The 23,170-nt window shown below is 38.9% G+C and overlaps 1 protein-coding gene across 9 annotated transcripts in view; it reads left to right on the forward strand.

Annotated features, from left to right (window-relative positions):
* Positions 1 to 250: 250 nt before the first annotated feature.
* WNK1 (WNK lysine deficient protein kinase 1) overlaps positions 251 to 23,170 on the forward strand; it is a 154,998-nt gene continuing 132,078 nt past the window's right edge. For 6 of the 9 annotated variants that reach the window (XM_078156041.1, XM_078156043.1, XM_078156049.1 and 3 more), the window contains exon 1: positions 257 to 2,152. In XM_078156041.1, coding sequence (XP_078012167.1) covers positions 1,361 to 2,152 — 792 coding nt within the window. In that variant the 5' untranslated portion in view covers positions 257 to 1,360. Of the gene's footprint in view, positions 2,153 to 23,170 lie in introns of all 9 variants that reach the window. The other 3 variants (XM_021001477.2, XM_078156046.1, XM_021001487.2) reach the window with 3 other exon arrangements.

Below are 23,170 nucleotides of genomic sequence, written 5' to 3' on the forward strand. Positions count from 1 at the left end.
AGCTGGGCGGTTTCCCGAAGAAACTACAACTCCTGGGAGACACTGGGCTTCAAACTGCCGCAGAGCATCACGGGCGTCGTAGGTCATCTGCCCCACGTTCCTTTCGAAGTACTGGTCGGAGAAAACCACAAATCCCGTGAAGGCTTGAGTGCTGGCACGCCTGCGCGGGAGACGGAGGGAGGGAGTCGTAGTCGGGAGGGGCGGGGCAGCACCGCCCCGGGTGGGGGGCGGGGCCCGAGGGGACTGTGTGGAGCCTTCTGGCTCCCGGCGCCATTTAGCGCGGAGTTTCTCGGGCGGACGCGCCGCTTCTCTTTCCTCCGCCCAGCCCCACCTTTCCCGGTGACAGAAGGCGCCAGGTGGGGGGTGACGATTCCTTCTCTTCCCCCTCACCCCCACCCCTCCACCCAATCCCCTTCGCCTCCTCAACTCCCCGAGCCCGGGGAGCGGCGGAGCGCGAATCTCCTCCCTACCGGCCCCTCCCCCCTCAGCCCTGAGGCGCCCGGCACCGGCCCGGGAAGCCAACGGGTTTTTTGTTGGGCCCAAGGCTGGCGGCAGGCCTCTGGGAAGGTGGGGTCGGCTCCTTCGCGGCCGTGACTTCGATCTTTCCCGTCCAGGCGACCTGATGGGCACCCAGTGACGCGGGAGCCGCTGCTGGCCACCCCACCCCCCGGCGGGGGCGTGTGTAGGAGGAAGAGGGGCGCGACTGACTGAACCGCCGGGAGCCTTCGACCCTGTTCCGTCCTCTCAGCCTTCCTTGGCCCCTCCCCACACTTTTGCCCGGGACCTGGGGGAGGAGACGCCGCCGCCCGCCGGTGGAGTCGGAGCAGGCGTTCCTCCCGCTGCTCGTTGCCGCCGCCGCCCTCGGGGCCTACTAGCCCGCCCTGCTGGGGGGGGGGAGAGGAACGGAACGGTGTGTGGTGGTTGTAGGGAGCAGAGCCGACGCCGCAGCCGCATCCGCTTCCACTCGTAGCTGTCGTCCTGCCCTCTCATGACTGCGGTGCCTCAGCTCCTTGTTCCCGCCCGGCCGCCCCCAGCCGCAGGATGGATGCGGAGCGTGAGGCGCTAACTCCCCCGGACCAGCGCCTGGAGCCCCAGCCAACGAGCCCACCCCAGCAGCAGCAGCAGCAGCGGCGGCGGCGGCGGCACCACCACCTCCGACAGTCGGGCCCAACGTCTCGCCTCGCGCTCCGGAGACTTGTCGGTGCTGAGCGGGAGCAGCCGTTCCTGGTCAGGAGGAGAAGCTGCGGTCGTTGCCTCGCACCGATCTTCCGTCTCCTTCCTTCATCCTTTTGGTCTCCCCTCCCCCCACCCTTTTCCATTCAATTCTTGGCCCTGTCTGCCTCTCGCCAGCGGACTGACCATGTCTGGTGGCTCTGTCGAGAAGCAGACCGGTCCTGCGGGGCCCCGCTTCCTCTCGCCACCGGCTGTGCCCCCCAAAAATGGTTCGAGTTCGGATACTTCAGTCGGGGAGAAGCTGGGGGCTGCCGGGAGTGACCCCGGCGCCGGCAGGACTGAAGAGTACCGGCGGCGCCGCCACACGATGGACAAGGACAGCCGAGGGGCGGCCGCGAACACAACCACCACGGAGCACCGCTTCTTCCGGCGGAGCGTGATCTGCGATTCCAATGCCACGGCCTTGGAACTGCCCGGCCTCCCTCTGTCTTTGCCCCAGCCCGGGGCCGCAGCAGCCGCAGTCGCAGCCGCAGCCGCCCCCCCGCTGAGTCTTGCCCCGGAGCCCCACCGGGAGGAGCATTCGGCTGCCCCAGCCACGTCTCTGGCGGCCCCACAGCCTCCGGCCACCGCTGCCCCTGCGGACCATCCCAACGGCGGCCCGGCCTCTGCAGCTGGCCGCGACCCCACCGTCAAGCAAGCCCCAAGTACTGCCGTCTCCAACCATGTGGGCAGCAAAGAGGAGCCTGCGGCCGCCAGCAGTGGCAGCGGCGGCGGCGGCAGCGGGGGCAGCATCCGGGAGCAAGAGGAACGGAGCCAGCAGCAGGACGACAATGAGGAGCTGGAGACCAAGGCTGTGGGGATGTCCAACGATGGCCGTTTTCTCAAGTTCGACATTGAGATTGGCCGAGGGTCTTTTAAGACCGTCTACAAAGGCCTGGACACCGAAACCACCGTTGAAGTAGCCTGGTGTGAACTGCAGGTAAAAACCCACTTATTTTTTATTTATCTGGTTGAGGGGGGTTGTAGGCTTGGGGAGAGAGAATGGGGTGGAAGAAACTGTAGTATGATATTTTGAAAGTAATCGTGTCAACTTGTGAAGAAGTTGTATCCTTTTTGGTCACCACTTATCCATTTTTCTTTTTCTTCCAGCAGAGTTTAGATTGCTGTAGGTAAGAGTAGGTTGGGTTTTGGAAGGTATGAATTAAGACTAGTAGAAGGTGCTTCGAGAGAATGGAGATGTTGGTAACTGAAGGATTTGCAAATAGGGAGTGGCTGCAGTTGGGCATACAGAAACCTGACTTGTATTATTGACGATACTGGTATTAGTGGCAGGGACTTTTTTTGTGAGTTAGTGAAGAGCCCCAGTTTTTTAGGAATAAAAAGATAGATGCATCACTGGAAAGTACAGGATCATCCTTCAAAACCTTTACAGTACTGGCCGTTTACCGCTGATGAGTTGCATTAGCTCAAGTGTACTAGATTATTTTTTCTCATCACAAGATCAGGTCTCAATTCCAAAGACATAGAGCTTGCTACGTCTTTATATTTGATTCCTAGACTGTATCCTAAAGGTGAATGCTGTTTAATGACTACATACTTCGTATATACATGCACTTAATACAAAAGTGGTAATTAACTTTAAAAGTTTCCCCCACCTGTTACTCCCCTCTCCCTGTTAAGTGCCCCCTGAACTAGCAAGATACACAAGAATGTACATTTAATAATGTTTAAGCCATGTAGTTGCTAGCATAGGTCTGGTACCATTACTTAAAATTCCGGTTAGTTTTCAGTACATGTTCTGTGTCCGGTGTGCAGATGTCTCAAAAGTGCTATTAGAATTTTACAGTCTTCTTTGCTTTATATTTGTTAGAAAAGTTCATTAAGCTACACTGCCCCAAAATCTAAAACATAATGTTACACCCTTTTAAAAACTCTTTAAGGTTATCACCAGTGCTGTGGTCTTAAATGGTATACAGTTTAACTGACTGGTTCTATCTTTACCAGATGTTCTGAAGGTACCATAAGTTGCTAGAAGAAGTTTGAGGCTTTGTTGAATCATATTATCCAAACTACTTATGAAAAATGCTCTGTTAGCTCTTCAAATCTTGAAGTAGAAAAATGGGTCAAATAACATTAAAATGTGAAAATAAGTTAAATAGCTATTAGTTTACAGCAGTTTGTGAATGAAATTCTTCTATTTAAATTGTTGAAACTGCCCTTAGCAGATGCTAAACCCTTTAGCCACAAGATAAATAGTAAGTGAAAAATTATCATATAGTAGATGGAAATAAATTCCTAACTATAATATAGAAAAGTTCCTTAGAAACTAATGTTTCAGCAGGGTATACTCATTAAGACCTAAACTGAATTTACTATAAATGATATTTAACTTCTAATGTTAAACTATTCAGTTAATCAGTGCAGGTTGAGCTCTCTCTAATTTGTAGTCTGAAAGAGTTACTTAAAGCCCAAGGGATATCAAAATTTACTCCTGACCTCGGTTAGTATGTATCAAGAGTCAGAATTTCAGCCACTGTCTTCCTAATGCTGGGTCCAGCATTCTATTAATCATCCAGTACTTGAAAAAACAATTCTCCTTCTATATACTGAGAAATTGCTATCTGCTTTCTGCTTGAGATCTATTGAGAGGATACCAGTAATTCCATTGGCAGGTTATTCTATCTTTTTTTCCCAACAGCTCTGTTTTTCTTTACTCTCAAAATATTCTAAATTTTTCCTTACATTAAATCAGAATTTCTCTCTGCAACATTCATCTGTTGCTGGCTGTGCACTGTAGGGCCATACAGAAGAAATATAATTCCTCTTACACCTGAGAGCTCTTTAAATACCTGAGGAATGTAATATACTGGTCCCATCCCTCCCACACCCCAGCTTTCTGTTCATCAGGCTAAATTTTCCCAGTTTCTTCAACTGATACTCATATGGCATGATGTCGAGGTCCTTTACCAACTGATTGCCGTCTTTAGCCTCTTTCTGGCTTATCTATGGCCTTTTTAAAATGTACCCAGCATGTGAACATCTCCAAATATAGTATAACTACAGCACAGTAGTACTGTCACTTCTCTAGTTCTGAATATGATGCCTGTCTTAATGCAAATTTAGTTTGCTTTTAAACTCTTTTTGGTTGCCATATAGCACAGTTGAATTAGTTAGCTTTTATTTTTCTTTTTCCCAGACTACTGTCTAGTCATGCATCCTGGATAGTATACTTGGGAAGTTTAGATTTTTTTTTAACTCAAGAGTGAGATCTTACATATACTTTCTGTTTCTGGTCTGTTAAATAAGGGTACTCCTTTCAAAGCTCAGAAAGTTTTATTATACTTATCCCTATTCAGTTTTATCATCTTAGATTCTGAACACAAGATCTTTTTGGCTCCTTACTCTCCTCCAGTGTATTAACTAACTTCCTCTGAGCTGTGTATCATCTACAAATTTTGATAAACATACCATTTGTGTCTTTGTCCAAGACATTGCTAAAAATGTTAAACAGTATAAAGCCAAGCACAGATTCCTAGGGCACTCAACTGCAGACCTAATTTCAAATTGACATCAGTAAATCATTAAGTATTTATTAAGAACTGTGTACTAGATATCTAGTCATTACTGATGACCTTTTCTCTCTGATCATTAAAGCAAATTTTAATTCATCTGACAATATCTAGCTCCACAGGAATAGTGTGAGAGATTGTCTGTTATTTCTCAGTAAGCTGTATCTATAGCATTCCTTTGATTTACCAGTTTATCAATCTTGTCAGAAAAAAAGGATGTGAATTTAGTTTGGTCTGATCTGTTCTTGATGAAGCTGTGCTGGCTCTTGAGGAGGTTGCAGTTTCCTTTTCTAGATGTTCACTAATCATCTCTTTTGGTTATATTATTTTCTCAGTAATTAAAGTTCAGTTTATTGGACTATGATTTATAGGCTCTATTCTCGTCTTTTTTTTTTTAATACATATCAGTATAATACTTGCCCTTCTTTAGTCTTCCAGTGACCTTTCAGTTCTTTCTGCTCAAAAATGTCCGTTCTTGGAGTTCATTGGGTGGTAGTTGAATCAAGCATTAATGTCTATGCCAGATATCGTGCTGAAGATATAATTATAAAAGTGAGATAGTTCCTACCTTCTAGGAACTTTTTTTTTTAAGTTTTAATTTTTTATTTGCCGTACAGTATTTATTTTTTAGGAACTTCTTTTCTAGTAGGGGAAATCAGTATGTTCATAAATAAGTAAATATTGGGGATACGCCAGGTAAACATAGTGATTTGATGGGAGAGGACAGTAACAACTAAGTGCAGTCAAGAAGGGCCCCTTGAGGGACATGGAACTTGAGCTAAGCCTTGATAGGCTCTTGGGATTCCAAGAGGTCAAGGTGCTTGTGCAAAGGCTCAGAGATGGAGTGTTGTATTCAGGGAATAGCAAGTAGGCAGTTTGTTTGGAGTGAATAGTGAATAAGGGAGAGTGATGGATAATCAGCCTGCTAAGATTGGCTGGAATTTGGTGGTAAAGAACTATAAATGCTAGACATAGGAATTTGTATTTTATTCTAAAGACAATGGAGAGTCACTAAAGCTTCTTGAGCAAAAAAGTGGCATTGTCAGACTTGTGCTTTTTAGGACTATCAATTTGGCAGCTGTGTGTGAAGGATGAATTGTAGATAAGCGGAGACTGGAGTCAGAAAGAGACCTCTTAGGGCTCTCTGTGCAGGCAAGAGGTGATGATGTTAGGGTAGATGTGGTGAGTAGAGAAAAGAGAATGAATAGGGAAGATGTTGAAAAGGTATATAATCCATAACACCAATTGGATAGGGTTTGGGCTTGGGAGAAGGGGGAGATGGGGAGTAGTAAAGGAGAATGAAGAGTCGGGGATTAGCAGGAAGGGTGAGCTTAAAGGGAAAGATAAAGACTACTTGATTTTGAGATGTATGTGGAACTTCCAGATGGAGATGTCTAGTGAGCAGTTGGAGTTTTTAACAGTGTTGATGCTCAGGAGAGGGGGGCAGGCCTCATTTTTTGAGTTCTTGGATTGCTTTTTAACTTCTCCCTTCTTATCTAGGATTTCAACTGCCTGTTAGCCCTTTTTGTTTTACCCTTGTGTTTCAAAAATTAATTCTTACTGGCAGAGAAAAAAGAAGCAGAATAAAAGTTAAGGAGTTCTACTCCTGTTATCATTGTCCCACCTATTCCTAGCCGCAGAACTACATTGAGTTTCTTAAAGAAAAACAACAACAAGAAAACAACACTTTGTTTTTAGAATTCAATGTGAAGCTCATCTCTTTCTGAGCTCTAGCATTGCTGGTGATCTTTTAGGGCAGTGCTGTGCTTTAAATTCCTTGTCTATTACCTACCCTTGCTTTCCATCTTTTGCACATTTCTTATTACAGTTTTAAGTTGGTTGTGTGTGGCCACATTAGTCTCTTTAGATAGCTCTTCTTCATTGGAATTATTTTGATCTTAAGAATTTCACTCATGAATTTCCCCTCCCTTCTCAGCTGACTCCCAATTTATAATTTTTTTGAGTATGGGAATCCTACTTATTCTTTCTGTAACCTTTTGAAATCAGTTTTTCCCCACTACAGCCCATCTTCAGCTCAGTTGCCAAATTGATCTTCCTAAAGGGCAGGCCAATATGTTTTTCCCCTTCCCCTTTCTTTTCTTTTCTTTCCTTCCCCTATTCTCAAGGCAGTTAGCTCTAGTGGATACAGGATCGAGTATATTGACTGTAGTATAAAATCCTCTGTTGGATATTCAAAGCCCTTCATAACCTGGCCCTTACCTACCTTACTAGTTTTTCCCTATTCTTTGACCCATTGACAGTCTTTTTTGAACAAGATACACATCTCCTGATTTTTATTTTTACTGGCTATTTGGATGTCCTAGATATCTTCAAGTCTCAGGTAAAATCCTTCCCTTTCTTTCAAGTGCCTTCCCTCAGATTATCTCTAATTTATCGTATTGTGTATGTATCTGTATATACTTGTTTGCATGTTGTCTTCTCCATTAGACTCTGAGCTCTTTGAGACCAGGAACTGTTTTTCCTTTCTTTGTAACCCTAAGTGCTTAGCACATTACCTGGCACTTAGGAGCTTAATAAATGCTTCTTTTCTTAACTTGCTCTCCTCAAATCTGGGATGTATGTAAGAGTGTGCCCAACGTATAAAGGCTTTATCACAAATCACAAGTTGTAAGTCACTCTCACCCCACCCACACTTGCCACAGAGGTTCCCATCATTTTCACTACAAAAACAAGTTTCTCCTTGTTAATGAGAATTGAGTCTCTAGTATGTAGCAGCTCTACCAGTGTTTCCTCCAGCTTTTGAAGTATAATATTAATTTCTCTGCTTTTGACAGAGTCAGATAACTAAAGTGTGGGTCCTAGTCATTGTGTGTACCTTGATACTCCTGCCCTCCCCCCTTCATGCTTTTGTGCTAAACTTGTGATCTGTTCCATTTACTTCCTCTTTCTGTTCAGGTGATCTGTAGCATATATTCCCTTGACAATTTAGCTTCTGTTTCTGCCTTGTTTCTTAGAAGAAAAAGTTTCTTCATCACAGATACAATATGTATTTACATAAAAGCCTTTGAGGCTATCAGTCTTATTGATGACTGCCTTCTTGGATTTTGGCCTCCTGAGAATTCCTGACCATCGCTATTGCTATTTTTCTTTCCACAATTTAACTACTCTACACAATCTAGTTGGAGGGGTTACATGCAGCCATTTTACTCCTTCCCTTGTTCCTTTTTAATTTAAAATACCTAAACTCTAGTAAATCTAATCAAATACATTTTTATTAGCCAATCTTAGCTGGGGAACTACTATTCCTCTTCACAAAATCTTTTAAACCATTTATTCATTTATCAATTTTGCCTTTCTCTTCTGAAGCCTCTGCTTTTGATTGGTAGTTCTTGAGTTTCTTGCCCTAGACCTCTTAATCCTTAGTAGTAATTTCTAGAGTCTTTTTTTTTTAAAGTATCTTTTGTAGCAATAAAATACCAGAAGTGTGGTAGGAAATCATTAGGTTTGGCAAGTATTGAAAGGTTCTTGGATATATGACAGGGCTTTATTTTTGTATTGTCAGGTACCCTTTAGCAGAGCATCACCAATCACCACTACCTGTTTCTTCTTAGGTGTTTTTTCATTTGTTGCCACCTGTGGGTTCAAAATTATTCCTTAGAGACAAACAACCTCATTTATTACTCAGTTCCTACGATTTAGTGGTCCCTAGACAGATGTTTCTCTTTGTGTTGCATTAAAAGGAGAATCAGTCTGCAATTTTCTTTAGAACATTCAATATATTAGAGGTAACTGTGGTGCTACTAGGTTTTGTGTCTTCTTTTGTAGTGCTGTATAGTGCTTTTATCCATACTATTGTATAGGTACAGCTGGAAGGGACCTTGTAAGTCATTCAAGCCAACTCCATCATTTTACAATAAGGAAACTGAGGGAGGTTAAGTAACTTGCCCAAGGTCTTAGAGCTAATGTCAGAGGTGGGATTTAAATCCAGATCCTCTTGACTCCAGAGTTGGGTGCTCTTTTAACTCTACTATAATGCTTCCGTGACTCTAGATAATATTATCTTAATTAAGCCTTCCAACAAAGATTTCTTTTTGGAGAAGACCAATGTTATTTGCTGTATATCTGGTTAATTCTGAAGCTGTCCTTTGCCCCTGATTAATACTGACATTTATTTTGATCAGTAATGTGTTTCCAGTTTGGAAAGGTGTTTTATTTAGGCTAACTTAGTTGATTTATTTGACTTTACGTTAAGATTGTAGCTTGAAGGCAAGATGTAGAGCTCCTAGGAATTATGAATAGTTTTTCCTAAATGATAAGAGATAAGAACTTTCAGGGAATAGTCTCGGTTTTTCAGCAGAGTTTGAGGTGAGGTCCTCAGCTGAAGGGTGCATGTGGAGAAGGTACTCTGGGTAGCTTAAGGAGAGAAAAGGTATGGAATAGCCTTTCTGCTCCATGGGGTAGCCAGTCTATTGGATAGGAATGGAATATTTAGTAAGAAAACCCAGGTCTTTTCACACTATATCGGTATATGAAATTACAAGCTTGTTTGAAAATTCAAGTTTACATCAAAGAAATATTTACTTCATTTAGTTTTAATTTACAGAATAGTGTAATAGAGAGATCTTAGATATCTACAAACATCCAATTCCTAAGGAGCAGAGATTAGTTTTAACTTTTTTACTCTTACATTCCCTTATACAGAAAGGTTTCTGTCAAACGTTTTGCTAGATATGTATTCAAATACAAAGATGAAGAAACCTACCCAAAAAAATTCTTAACTGAGCTCTTCTAGCACAAGGCTCTTTATTAAAATAAATTCATAAATCAAAACAGCTCTGAAGTTTCACCTCACACTCAGCAAACTGGCAAATATGAAAGAAGATAGGAAGAATGCATATGGGGAGATGCAGCAAAAAGACAAGCACATTGACCATTGATCTGACCATTCTGGAAAGCAATTTGGAATTATGCTAAAAAATAAAAAACTACTAGTGCCCATACTCTTTGACCAAGTGATCTCATCGCTAAGCATGTAACCTAATGCAATAAAAAATAGAAATAAAGTTCCGTATAACCCAAAATATTCATAGCAACATTTTTTTTTCTGGTAGCAAAGCACAATGAAAAAAGTCAAATGTTCATTAATTGGAAAATGGCAAAAAAAAAAAAAAGGCAATATTACTGCACCAGAAGAAATTACCAAAATGAAGAATTCAGAGAATTATTGGAAGACCTAGGTGAATTGACACAGAGTAAAGTTAGTGCAATCAAGAAAACAACATAAACAGTGATGGCAGCAATTAAATTTTAATTAAAAAAATTTTTTTAAAAACCCAAGGAAACTAGATGCTATGTAATTATAATGACCACATTTAGGCCCAAAAAAGAGGTAAATAAATAGACTTCCTTTCTTCTTTCAGAGATTGGGGATTACAAGGGTACAAAATTGTACATTCCTTCCAGGCAACTTTTCAAAAAAGGTTAAATGGTTTTTAGAGGTCAAATTAAAATTAATGAAAAATAATTCCATTTTTAAAAAAGACCTAAGCAACAGCAAGAATAACAAGCTCTAGTAGTTTTTTCATACTTCCCCTCCCCTTTTTTTTTTTTTTTTTTGCTTTGAAGACTTCTGGACATAACAGCCATGGACAGTATGTACTTTCTTTTGTTCATCAGTTGTTACCTTCTGACAGTATTTAACTTATTCTTCGAACATTTCATTTTGAAAAAAGCTGGATAGTAGAAAAAATATAGCCCAGTTTCATCCATTATAAGGACTCCGCCAAAACTTTCAACTTTGCTTATTATTAAATCTCTTCTCTTTCTACTCTGTACCCTGATAGCAAACAGGATTTGGTATAACTGAATCTTGGGGATACTGTTGGAAGTATCCTGGCTTCATGGACTGCTAGGAATCCATTAGGAACCGCATTTCATTGACAGTAAATTGTGTCACAAATTACATAGATACATATTTCAGTCTTTTCTCTGTCAAATTAAATTTCTGTGTATGAACCAAAATATAAGGACAGACAGGTGGAGAATAATAAGTGGAAATTCAAATGAAGAAAGACAAGATCATCCAATAAGCTTGGCTGTCTTTAGTGTTCTCTGGTTTGGCCCCCTGGTGAAAAATCTTGCTCTTTTTTTCTTTTTTTAAGGTATGAAAGGAAGAGATAAGCAAGTTGAGTTCTGACCTTATCATTCAACTGAAACTGCCCTCTTCGAAGTTAGCAGTGACCTCTTAATTGACAGATTTAATCTTGATTCTTCTTGACTTTGCAGCCTTTGACCCTAAATCACCTCTTTCTGGGTAGTCAGTCTCTTCTCTAGGTTTTTCTGGCACTTCTCTCTCTTGGTTCTCCTGTCTGTTTCACTCCTCAGTTTCCTGTGTTGGTTTTTCATCATTGTTTCACCCACTGAGTATGGGTGTTTCTAAGACTGTCATGGGCCTTCATCTCTCTGCAGATGATTCCTTTAGATAGATCTCTTTATCTTGTCCTTGTTTCCTTCCTGAACTCCAGTCCCTCATCACCAACTTTGTCTTTTGGATATCCCAAACTGGATATCCCATTTCAGATTTAGCATAGGCAAAACTGAAGTCATTATTGATCTTCTGAATCTTCCCATTACCATTAAGGGTTCCACAGTCTTTCCTGGCTCACAAGTTTGATGTTACCTTCTACTTCTCACTGTTAACCCGCATTTCTAATCCATTGCCAGATCTTATCTTTTCTACCTTTACAACATCTCTCACATCCTCTCCACTCACAGGCAGCTAAGGGTACACTGGATGGAGCCTTGGGCCTACTACGTGCCATGCTCTTCTAAGCACTTTTATAAATATTATTTCATTTGATACAACAACCTTGTGAGGTAGGTCTGGAGATATATCTCTATAGAGATAGAGCTTTAATAGAAGCATTTAAATTTTTTTTCCTTCTGGTTAATCTCTACCCTTCCGTACATGTTTCTTCAGAGTCTGCCCATTTTAAAATAAGTTTAGAGTGTCTTTGTACATAGTATGTACTTGCACATGAGGAAGTCAGTCACAGTAACTAAAATATTGTCTTGCTACAGAGTTCAGTGCTCTTAATGAACATTTTTTTCCCCTGAGTGCATTGGACATATGAACAGCAAACTTCAGAAGAAAGTTCCATCTTGTTTATTCTTGTCAAATTTTCATAGAGGTTATATCTAGTTAGTAAGTTTGACATTTTATCAGATGTATGTAGCATTTAGGGAGACTATTCTGGTAACCCTAAATGCTATAAAAGGAGCTGATAACTACAATAAGCTTGATTTCCTTTAAAATTTTAATACCTTTCTTTTTTGTGGTTCCTTTTATGTGTTTGATTCACATGCTAGTTCACATCTAATCAATTCAGCCTTTGACTTTTGAAGTGTGACAGACTGCCTTTTGTCCTCATAATTGGCGCCTACCATTCTTGGATTTTATGCGGTTATTGTTTATCAAAATTTTAGGGTGGGTATGCCTCATGGTCCTGTTTATACAACTACCTAAGTTGTTAATGCAATAAGCATTTTAGAAGAATTCTATCGAAGATAAGAAGTAATTGAAGTACTAATGTAAGTTATGATACCTATTGAAGATAAAAATTTAATTTTTTTCTTAACTTAGCAGATCTTCATCTACTTTTTTAATCTGCTAAATTATTTGGTGGCCATAGTTGTGACCTAATCACAGATTTTTGGAGAAGTAAATAACAGAAAATCTGTTCTTTTATTTCTGTGGTTATTATACAATATGCTTGTTGCTTTATGTGCTACCAAAATAGCTGTTTTTATGATAAATACAGCTACATTGTACAATGTTTTAGTAAGTAGTGAAAGAACGATGCTTGATCTGAATATAGAAACAATTTTAAAATTATTATTATAATTTAGTCGATATTTCAACTCCATCTTCTAATTGTAATTATAAATTCTTTAAAACATCCTTTTATTTTCCCCTGTAAAAAGACCTTTGACAGACAAATTGCTTTTAGCAGTGTACTATCTTAGTTCTGATTTAAGGGAGAAGAATGTTATCTGAGTCATGAACATTATAGTCATGTACCACACCTTATTTATTCCTTTAGGTTCTCAAGGTCTTCTTATTACTATCCTTAGGTTTGAGATTACTATAAATCATGAGAGAAAATATATTGTTCTCACATTTCTACTTTTGATACAGCCTGTTCCTACACATTAATTTTAGTAACATGTATTTGGGGGTGAAAAGGAAATGTCCAGCAATAGTTTTATTACCTGACCATTTAAAATTTTAAAAATAAAACAAAATGCAATATTATTTAAGAGTAAACTTTGAATTTTGCTAATTTTTTGTTTGTTTTGAGAGGTCCCTCAATTAATGCAAACAGGCAATTATTGTGCAACTTAGTCTTAGAGCAAGGGTTCTTAACCTAGAGCCTATGAACTTAATTTTTTAATATTTTAATAATTATTTCAATAAAATTGGGTAAATATTTTATTTTATGTATTTATGAACGTTGTCTGAGTAGAGGTCCATAAACTTCATCAGATTGCCAAAAGGGACTCTTGACACAGAAGTGGTTAAGAATTTACAGGATCACTGGGGTTCTGAAAGCTTGTGTGATGGCTAGAATGTGTCAGAGGCTAGGCCAATACCTTGAATTCCAGGTATTACTTCTTCTGAGGCTGAGGCCAGCTTTCTGTCTACTGTGCCCAGTGCTCCCTCTTAACCAAGTTGATGAGGCAACAGGCATTTATTAAGTGCTTACTATGTGCCAGGCATTATTCTGAATGCTAGATAATATGTTGATGAAACTGTAAGTTCTGTTTTTCAACTTCATTTCATTTTTTACCAAGTCATATCAGATCCCAGGCTTTGGAGGAAGGTAGGTATTTACATAGAGCTTTCCCACTAGTCATTTCATATGGAACTATAAAGTTTTTTTCCTGAAAGATACTGTGTTTTCTGAGGACAGGAGGGAGGGGAAGAAGGCAGATTGAAAGAGGTAAGATGTAGATGTGAAAACCTTGCCGGGGGGGGGGGGAATTTGGAGGAAGGAGAGGAGAGAAATCAGTTGATTTCAGGTAATTAATATATAGGTTGTAGATAAAATTTTGTCTTAGCCTACTTGAGGGCAGAAAACTAAGCTTAAGGTATTTTATAAGTGCTATTAATTCTGCTAAATGTTTAATTAGAATTATTGAACATCTGCTTATTTTAAGTAGTGTGAATAGTATAATTATGTTTAGTTATTACAACCTACTGTATCAAATCATTCAGATAACATCTATGCTTTTTGATATGGATTTAAAATTTTGAGTAGGAGAAAAAAATTTGCAGTGTTAGATGTTTATATTACCTTGAGTCATGTATGACATGTACTGAAATATAGTTATGCATGAGCTGTAGAACTGTCACTGAACTATGTAATTTCTCAGTGTGTTGGGAACTGAGAAAGCACTTGAAAAGAAACACTGGAAGACTTCTAGATTGAAAAATTCTCTCAATTCTGTTACCTGCTTTCCCCTCCCCTACACATAGACACACACACACACACACACACACAGAGGCTTCTAGAACCTATAAGAAGGTGCCAATGTAGGAAATTATTCGTGGAAAGACATAGATAAGAATCAATGTAGGATAAGAAGGGGTGGACAGGTGACAATAACAAGCCCATTGAAATACTGAAAGATGAGAACTGGCCAAAAATAAATAAATAAATTTTACCATCCTATTACAAAATGCTGTGTATGATGATCAATAAACATTTATGTGTAGTAAAGATATTTTGGTAGGTATGCCTTTTTTAAATAGTAGATGTATTTAACCTGGATACTTGTACAAAATGCCAAATTCAATGTACTATAGGCTCAGAGAGTCTTAATTAGAACATATGATGGTTTCCAACATTTGGCAATTGTCAAGTCATCTACCCTTTTCTCTATTTTAGTGTTGCAAAATTGCACTGCTAACTCTGCATCTCAGAGTGGTATTTATTGTTTAACTGTAACTGCTCTTCTGTGAACCACTGAAATAATGTTACCAAACCTGTCATTGATCTTTGTGCTTCTTATTTTATTTAAAGCAGTCACTTGAAGAAAACTGAAGCTACAACTCTTCTTTTTTCAGTATCTCATCTAAGTTCGTCAGGTTATTTCTGATTTTCCTGACATCTTGATCTTTTGCTTTTAATCATTTGAGAAATATAGTTTGCTTTCTTTGTTTCACTTGGCTCTGCTTCTATTACTTTTACAGATAATTTTTATGGTAAGAAATTCTAAGTCATTCCTTGCCTTGGAATACTTGTTATTTGAGGATAAGTTAATATAAAATTTAGCAAAAACTTGTTTAAACTTTTATTGTATTTTGGAAGGAGCTCTTTTACTGAAACATCTAGGAAATAGAATACAGAAATAAAATCTAAGGACCGAATGTTAAATACTTAAATTATTAAACAAGCTTTGATTAATTGTCTACCATGCACTAGGCACTAGAGAGACAAAGCCAAGAGGGAGAATCTATCTGCTCTCAAAGAACTTATATTTTATTGGGGGAAGCGACATGTATAATATACAATATATTACAAAATCAGTAGGGGTAAGTTGGGAGAGGAGAGGGCACTAGCTAGCAGCTAGGTAGATTAGAAAAGTCTTCATGTAAAAGATATTGCTTGAGCAGAGTTTTGAAGTAAAGACCTTGTGAGAGTTTGAGATAAGGTGGAAGTACATGAAGGCATTGGGGATAACCACACAAAGGTGCGGAGTCGAGGTAAGAGTGTTACGTATGAGGAGCAGTAAGGAGGCCAGTTTGGTTGAAGCACAAAGTAGTAAGAAGGAAGAATAATGAATAGTGTTGGAAAGGTAGTTTGGGGTTAGGTTGTAAAAGGCTAAACAGAGGAACTTAGGATTTGATCCCAAAGGCAAACCGGAGCCATTGGACTTTAATAAGTAAAGGGTAACATGGTCAGATCTGCATTTTAGAAAAATCACATTGGCAGCCATGTGGAGGATGGAATAGAGAAAGTTTTAAGGCAGGAGTGAATGAGGTTGTTGTAGTAGTCCCTCTGAGAAGTGATAAGATGATTAATAGGGTAGTGGCTATGTACGTAGAAAGCAATAGGTTGCAAGAGATAACTGTGGAGGTAGAAGCTATAAGATTTGACATCTGATTCAATGTGAGGTAAAGGAGAATAAGAAGTCAAGAATAAAATTGATGTTGCCAGCCTGACTGAGAGTGATGCCCCTTGAGAGAAGCAGTAAAGTTTTTTAAACTGTGTTGGCTTTGGGAAGAAAGATAATGAGTTCAGTTTTGGAAATGTTGATAAAGAATCAAACAAGCACTGAACAAGTTGTTAAGCCTTATTTATTTTTGGCTTGGTTCCTAAGAGAAACTTTTTTAGGATTAAAAAAAAACTCACTTTAAAATATCGAAAGGTTTTTATGTAGGTACACTTTAGTGAAGACTTGCCAACCCCCTATCTAAGAGAAAATAGAGCTCTTGTTTAGACATCAGATCTATGCCTTAGGTTGTAATTGATTTTAGAGGTAGTTGTCATTCTCAGTAATAGTTGGATCTAAAAAATCTTTATAAACTGTACTAAATTTCAAGTTCGAGTAAAAAACAACTTTTTATCTTGGAAATCATTGGGTTATATATTCCACACAAAGTGCCAATTTTTAAAAAAAGTTTTTGATAAGAATCTTTCTAAAATTTACTGTGTATTTGCTTGCCCTCTTAAGCAGAAAATTCATTTTAATCTCTTCAGATCTCACAGTGTCAATGTCGTTGTTTAAACTTGTAGTTACAATAAAATTCTTGAAAGAGATACGTTAAAGAATTGAATTTATTTTCAGACTTTTTTTTTTACCAGAGATAGAAATAGCATTATGTTTGAGAATATGAGAAAAATGGAGTTGTCAGTACAAAAATACTCATGGATCTGTGATTTCGTCAATTTGGGAATTCCTTTTATCTATGAAGATTGCAACCAACAATGCCTACTCATCCTCTGATTTTTGTCTGTGTTCTTCCATCAAGTTGTCACAGTGCTGGGGGCTTTCCTCAATTACTTCTGAAATCTTGAGGGACTAGTGGAAAACTCTTTGATGTCTCTCACCATGGACTAGCCTATCTTATTATTATACATTTTCCTGATGGCATTTTTTATTCCAGTTCTCATTCAGGGATTCTCATTGTTGGAGACTTGTATTTCATGTATCACTATCATATAGAAAACTTGTAGAATGATGACATTTAAAAAATGGGTCTGTCTTTTCATGGCAGGCTTGAGGTCATTAAAGAAGCTTTGCAATTTCCTAATGGCAATCAAGCCTCCTCATTTCCTGTTTAACTTGGGGTCCAATTTGTTGATCATTTATTGTCTGCCTACATATATATTCTGATGGACTAATAGACAAGCTCTGTAGGTTTCCATCCAAATTCATGTTATAATCTGTGCAATAGACTGTATTGACTGAGTCCACTAAAAATTGATGCTGTGTGCTGCATTTTTCATTCCCTACCCCATCCTACCATCTCCCAAGCACCTATTTGAAATCTTCTTTAACCCTTGCCTCTACTCTTAACCTCTTTTAGCAGATGTCCCTCACATCCTGCTTTACTGATAAGATTGAGGTCATCTAGCACAAATTCCCATTCTCTACGCCTCAGAATTTCTCAGTCTTTCCTGTCTTTCTTCTTTTTTCTATTCATAATGGATGAGGTTGCACCCCTTTGCGCCACCCCCTTCCCCCACAAAACTTGGTTATGAAAGAGCTGTGGCTATTTTGAGTGAATGAACGACAACAAAAATTATTGAGCACTTGCTATATGCCAGGCACTGTGCCTTAGCACTGACGATACAGGTAAAAGCAAGCAAGATAGTCCCTGCCTTCGAGTAGCTAACAGAGGAAGACGATACATAAAGGACGGACACAGTTGTAAAACAGGTGGAGGGGAGGGTTTGGAAATGGCCCTGAAGTGAAGTGGTAGCCTGATTCTGGGAAGACTAGAGGAAAAGTCACTTATCAAACCTCAAGATCCCAGGGGCAGTCTACATTCTGCCCAGAGAGTAAAACAAGGACTGGAGTATAGGCAGTTTTGACTGGGAAGAATTATTTTGCATACTAGCCTTTCGCTTTTCTAAAAGTAACCTCAGACTTTCTAATTATTTTCCCTTTCCAGTAGATCATTGATCTGTAGATCATTGATCTCTTCCCTCTTGCTATCAGATGTTACTTTTTAAATACTGTCATTGTAATATAGCTAATCTGCCTAACTTCTTAGACAGCTATCTTGGTCACCAGGGATTGTCCTCTGGATAAAGATGAGGTGCTTTTCCTAAGGATGAGTCCAACTTCCGTAGAGTACATATATGATAGCTATTTGCCAAAGGTCTTTTTAATTTCTAATTGCTAGGTGGTGCTACTAATGGTTAAAATTGGAAGACTATCCTCAATTGGTGGCACGTTAGCATAAATGTTGGCAATTGCTTTAGAAGAGTTAGATATGAAGTATATGAAAATAACGTCAGTGAGTTTTCAGAGTTTGAGAATGTAATACATTAGTTAGAATTGTTCCAGTTGCTGTGGGTAACATGTGAATATAACCTTTGTGGGAAATGAGACTTTTACACATGAAACAGCTAGAGAACAAGATAGTGTCCAATAGACACTAACTATAATAGGAGTTAAAGGGGAAGAGCGGGGTGGGAAAGGGAATAAGTATATTAGGTGCCTATTCTATGCCAGGCACTATTTGCTTTACAAATATTTCATTTGATCTTCACAACAGCCTTATGAGGTAGATGAGGAAAAACACATATAGGAATCATCAGAAATTTTCAAACGTAAGAAAGGCTTTGAACTGTGCTTTGAAGGTAGGTAGAGTGGAAGGGTTGAGTTTCCTACTTCCTTATCAGCTGTTACCAGATGTTGCTTTGACCAGGGTATCTCTCCTTCCTTGGTCAACTGGGAAATAAACTGTATGTAGTCTCACAACTTTTTTCATATTGACTTTAGATCCTTAAACTTAGAACTGGAAGAGACCTTGGAGGCCATCTTCAACTCTTTTGTTTTACAAGACAAGGAAACCGAAGCCTAAAGAAGCAAAATGGTTTGTTCTGGTTTATGCAGGTAGTAAGTGGCAGAGCTGGGGTTAGGACCCAACTACCATGCGTCTAGACTGTCTTCTGGATATTGTGAACTGGATGTCTCATAAGCATCTTAAACTCAAAGTATCTAAAACAATTGTCTTTACCCCAAAATTCACCCTTCTTTTCAACTTCCCTATATTGTTGAGGGTACTACCATCTTGATGCTCACCTAGCCTCACATCCTGTGTCATTCTTAACTTCCTCACCCTCACCCCACATATCTAGATCAGTTGACAAACCCTTTCTTCCTTAACGTTTCTTGTATGTAGCTCCTTCTCTCTACTCACGTAGCCACCATCCTAATACAGCTCTTATCACCTCTCACCTAGACTATTGATCTCCCTGCCTGAAATCCTCCCGCACTCCATTCTGTCTTCCCCTCACCTGCCAAAGTGTTTTGGGTTTTTTTTTTTGGTTTTTTTTTGAAGTGCAGGTCTGACCCTGTCACCATCTTCCCACTCAATAAATTCCAGTGTTTCTTTGTTACATCCAGGATCAAATATAAACTTCTCTATTTGGCATTTAAAAGGCTTCATAACTTGGCCTTCTCTCGCTTTGCAACCTTAGAAATTTACTGCCCTCCATGGTGTCTGTGATGCAGCTGCACTGGGGTGGTTGCTGTTGGTTCCCCATGGCGTTCTTATCTCCAGTGATTGTGCCTTTGCACTTACTCTCTGCATACCTGGCATCTCCCCTTACTCTTCCTTGCCTCTTAGATTCCCTAACTTCCTTCAAGACCTAGCTGAAATCCCAGCTTCTGCAGGAGGCCTTTCTTGGTCATCCACTTTCAGCTGATGGTGCTTTGCTCTCTAATATTATCTTCCATCTGCTCTCTGTATCTTCTATATGTACCTACTTATGTATTTACCTGTTGTAGATGTGGGCAGCTAGATGGCACAGTGGATAGAATACCAAGCCTAGAGTCAGGAAGACTCATCTTCTTTAGTTCAAATCTGGCCTCAGATACTTATTAGCTGTGCAACCCTGGGCAAGTCACTTAATCTTGTTTGCCTCAGTTTCTCATCTATAAAATGGTTTGGAGAAGGAAATGGCAAACCACTCTAGTATCTTTGCCAAGAAAGTTCCAGATGGGGTCATAAGAGTTGGACAGGACTGAAACAACTGAACATGGCAAGTAAATGTCCACTCTTGGAATGCATTCTCCTTGAGGGCAAGAACTGTTTGGTTTTTTTGTTTTGTTTTGTTTTGTTTGACCTTTCTCTGTGTCTGCAGTACTTAGCACAATGTATGGCAATTAATAAATGCTTGTTCACTGACCAAAGTCATTGCTCTTTTCCTCCTGTTTCTGAAAGGAGGGTAATAATCCTTTGGGCCTTTTTTAAGATTCCTAGTCTAGGTAACATGAGGTGAAAACGTTACCCTTTTCAGAAGCCCACAAGTGATGATAGGTCTTTGGGTACTAGGAAGCCTGGAATAAGACTTATCTGCATTTCAGAGGCTATATAAATTCATTGAACTTCCTAACAATTCCTTTTTGGAGCTGGATAGATTTCTGTAGTGGCCAAAGGGATGTTAAAGAAGCTTGAGTCTAGGTGAGGGTTGGGAACCCCAGTTGGGTGGGGAAAGAAGAAGAGAGACCTTAGAGCCTATTCTTTTCTTCCTTGGTATTTTTTATCCTGAAACTGTAGACCAGAGGTGTCAAAGATGTAGCCCTCAGCTCTTGAATGTGTCCCAAACTAGATTAAAATGTAATTGGGAAATATTTAACAAAATAAATGAAAAGAAGTAAGACAGGTGATATTAATATATAGTTCTCTAAGTCAATATGTGACCCACAGGAATCCTTATATATTCAGTGGCCCCAGTTCCCTCTTGAGTTTGGCAGCAATGCTTTAAACCCCATCCTATAATGGTATTAGGGTGAAAACAGAAATTGGGACTAGAGTGTGGGGTCAAGGGTAAACTTCACTAGGTGGCACCTGGAAGAGAAAGAATTTTTAGTTTACTTTGTTGGAGCATGTTAGACACCTGGAAATTGGATGATTAAGTCAGTGTGCCTGTAATCTAATTTATTTAGTTGTGAACATTTTTTCCCATAAATTCTCTCACTGAATTTCCTAGAAAGAAGAAAAATCAAAGCTGGCAGCTTTACAGAAATGTTAGTATTCATCTGTCTATACCATCACATTTGTAAGCAAAAAAGAGCTAAGAGAAATTTTCCTTCCTTTGTATAATTATAAAGTATAATCTACTCTCTAGCAGGGTCCTTTTCCTCTCCTTTGGGTTTTTTCTGGAAGTGACATTTTATTTATTAATCTGAACTGAAGGTCAAAAGTGGTGGCTATACCTGTAATTTTACTTTTCTCAACATGTGCTTTTTGTTTCTAAATGTTAACAGCATCATTTTAATGTAAACAATCACCATGTTTTCTAGAAGATGAAAGTTATAGTTGAATTCTTAACACATTATATTAGAATAACTCCTAAATAATGATTAAATCAGGACTTTTTTAGAAGACAAGATTTTTTTATCTTAATTTTCATCTTAAACCCAGAAAATGTTCTCCCCAGTTGTGCTTGGTTTTTAGAATCCAAATATTTAAGCCATTTTTACATACCTAGTAAGTTCCATTTTTAAGTCCAACAGAGTGCTTACTGTTAATCTTATAACTTGAACTCAGTTTTTTACTGTAGAGAACAAAGTTCAGTAAGTGAATGCAGAATGTATTTATGAAATTAATTTCATTCTTTTGAAGTTAATAAGATATTTAAATCCAGATATGTAGTTACAAAAAACCTAATCAGAACGTGGCCAGTACTGTGCGTTCCCTAATGCAGTGTTGCATGCACTGCTGAGCATAATGTGAAAAAAAAAGTGCCATAAAAAGTTAAGTACCAAGTAACTAACTGGAAAAAGACCTTAATGGGAGAGCAGCCATGGTCATTAATCTGGTAGAATAGTTCTTGTGGAAATGGTTATGTGTGTTAAGCTGCACTGACCCTTTGGTAAGTGAATAGGAAATTCAAAATTTAAATAATTTATTAGTGATAAAATTTCAGATTCCTTAAAGTAGCACTTAAACACTTTTAGTATTTCTCTTTCTTTTCATTCTTTTTTCCATAGCATATTACTATTTCTTTCAGATAAGAGCACTTGACAACCCCAAACTATATACCATTTCCCCTTATCAAGCTAATTAACAGATTAGATGGTTTTGTAATTATATGTCTCATCAAATATTCCATATAAAAATAAGTAGAATGTACCCACTAATATCTTTTTTGTATTTTATTTTATTTCTTATGTAAACAGTATTTTATTTTTTCCAATTACATATATAGTTTTCAACATTCAATTTTTTTTCATAAGATTTTGAGTTCCAAATTTTTTTCCCTCTCTTTCTCCCTGAGACAGCAAGCAATCTGATATAGGTTATACATGTACAATCATGTTAAATATGTTTCCACATTAGTAATGTTGTGAAAGAAGACACAGAACAAAAGGAAAAACCATGAGGAAAAAAAAACAGTAAATATAGTATGCTTCAATTTGCATTCGGACTCCAAAGTTCTTTCTCTGGATGTGGATAGCATTTTCCATCATGAGCCTTTTGGAGTTGTCTTAGATCCTTGCCTTGCTCAGAAGAGCTAAGTCATTCATAGTTGATCATCATGCAGTGTTGCTGTTACCATGTAAAATATTCTCCTGGTTCTACTCATTTCACTCAGCATCAGTTCCAGTAAGTCTTTCCAGGTTTTTCTGAAGTTCTTCTGCTCATCATTTCTTATAGCCCCATAGTATTCCATTACATTCATATACTATAACTTGTTTAGCCATTCCCCAATTGATGGGCATCCCCTCAATTTCCAATTTTTTGCCACCACAAAAAGAGCAGCTGCTATAAATATTTTTGTACATGTGGGTCCTTTTTCCGTTTTTATGATCTTTTTGGAATAGAGGCCTAGTTAGTGGTATTACTGGGTCACAGAGTATATACAGATTTATGGCCATTTGAGCATAGTTCCAAATTGCTCTCCAGAATGATTGGACCAATTCTCAACTCCACCCTGTTTTTCCACATCCCCTCCAGCATTTATCATTTTCCTTTCTATCATGTTAGATACTCTGATACGTATGAAGTGGTACTTCAGAGTTGTTTTAATAGTGATTTAGAGCATTTTTTTTGTGACTATTGGTAACTTTGATTTCTTCTCAAAACTGCTTGTCCATATCCTTTGACCATTTATCAATTGAATAATGGCTCTTATTTTTATAAATTTAGCCCAGTTCCCTAATGTATTTGAGAAATAAGGCCTTTAGCAGAGAAACTTGCTGTAAATTCTCCATCTCTC

The sequence above is a fragment of the Phascolarctos cinereus genome, unplaced genomic scaffold (assembly GCF_003287225.1).
Source record: "Phascolarctos cinereus isolate Bilbo 61053 unplaced genomic scaffold, phaCin_HiC Scaffold_1;HRSCAF=81, whole genome shotgun sequence".
Classification (NCBI taxonomy): Eukaryota; Metazoa; Chordata; class Mammalia; order Diprotodontia; family Phascolarctidae; genus Phascolarctos; species Phascolarctos cinereus.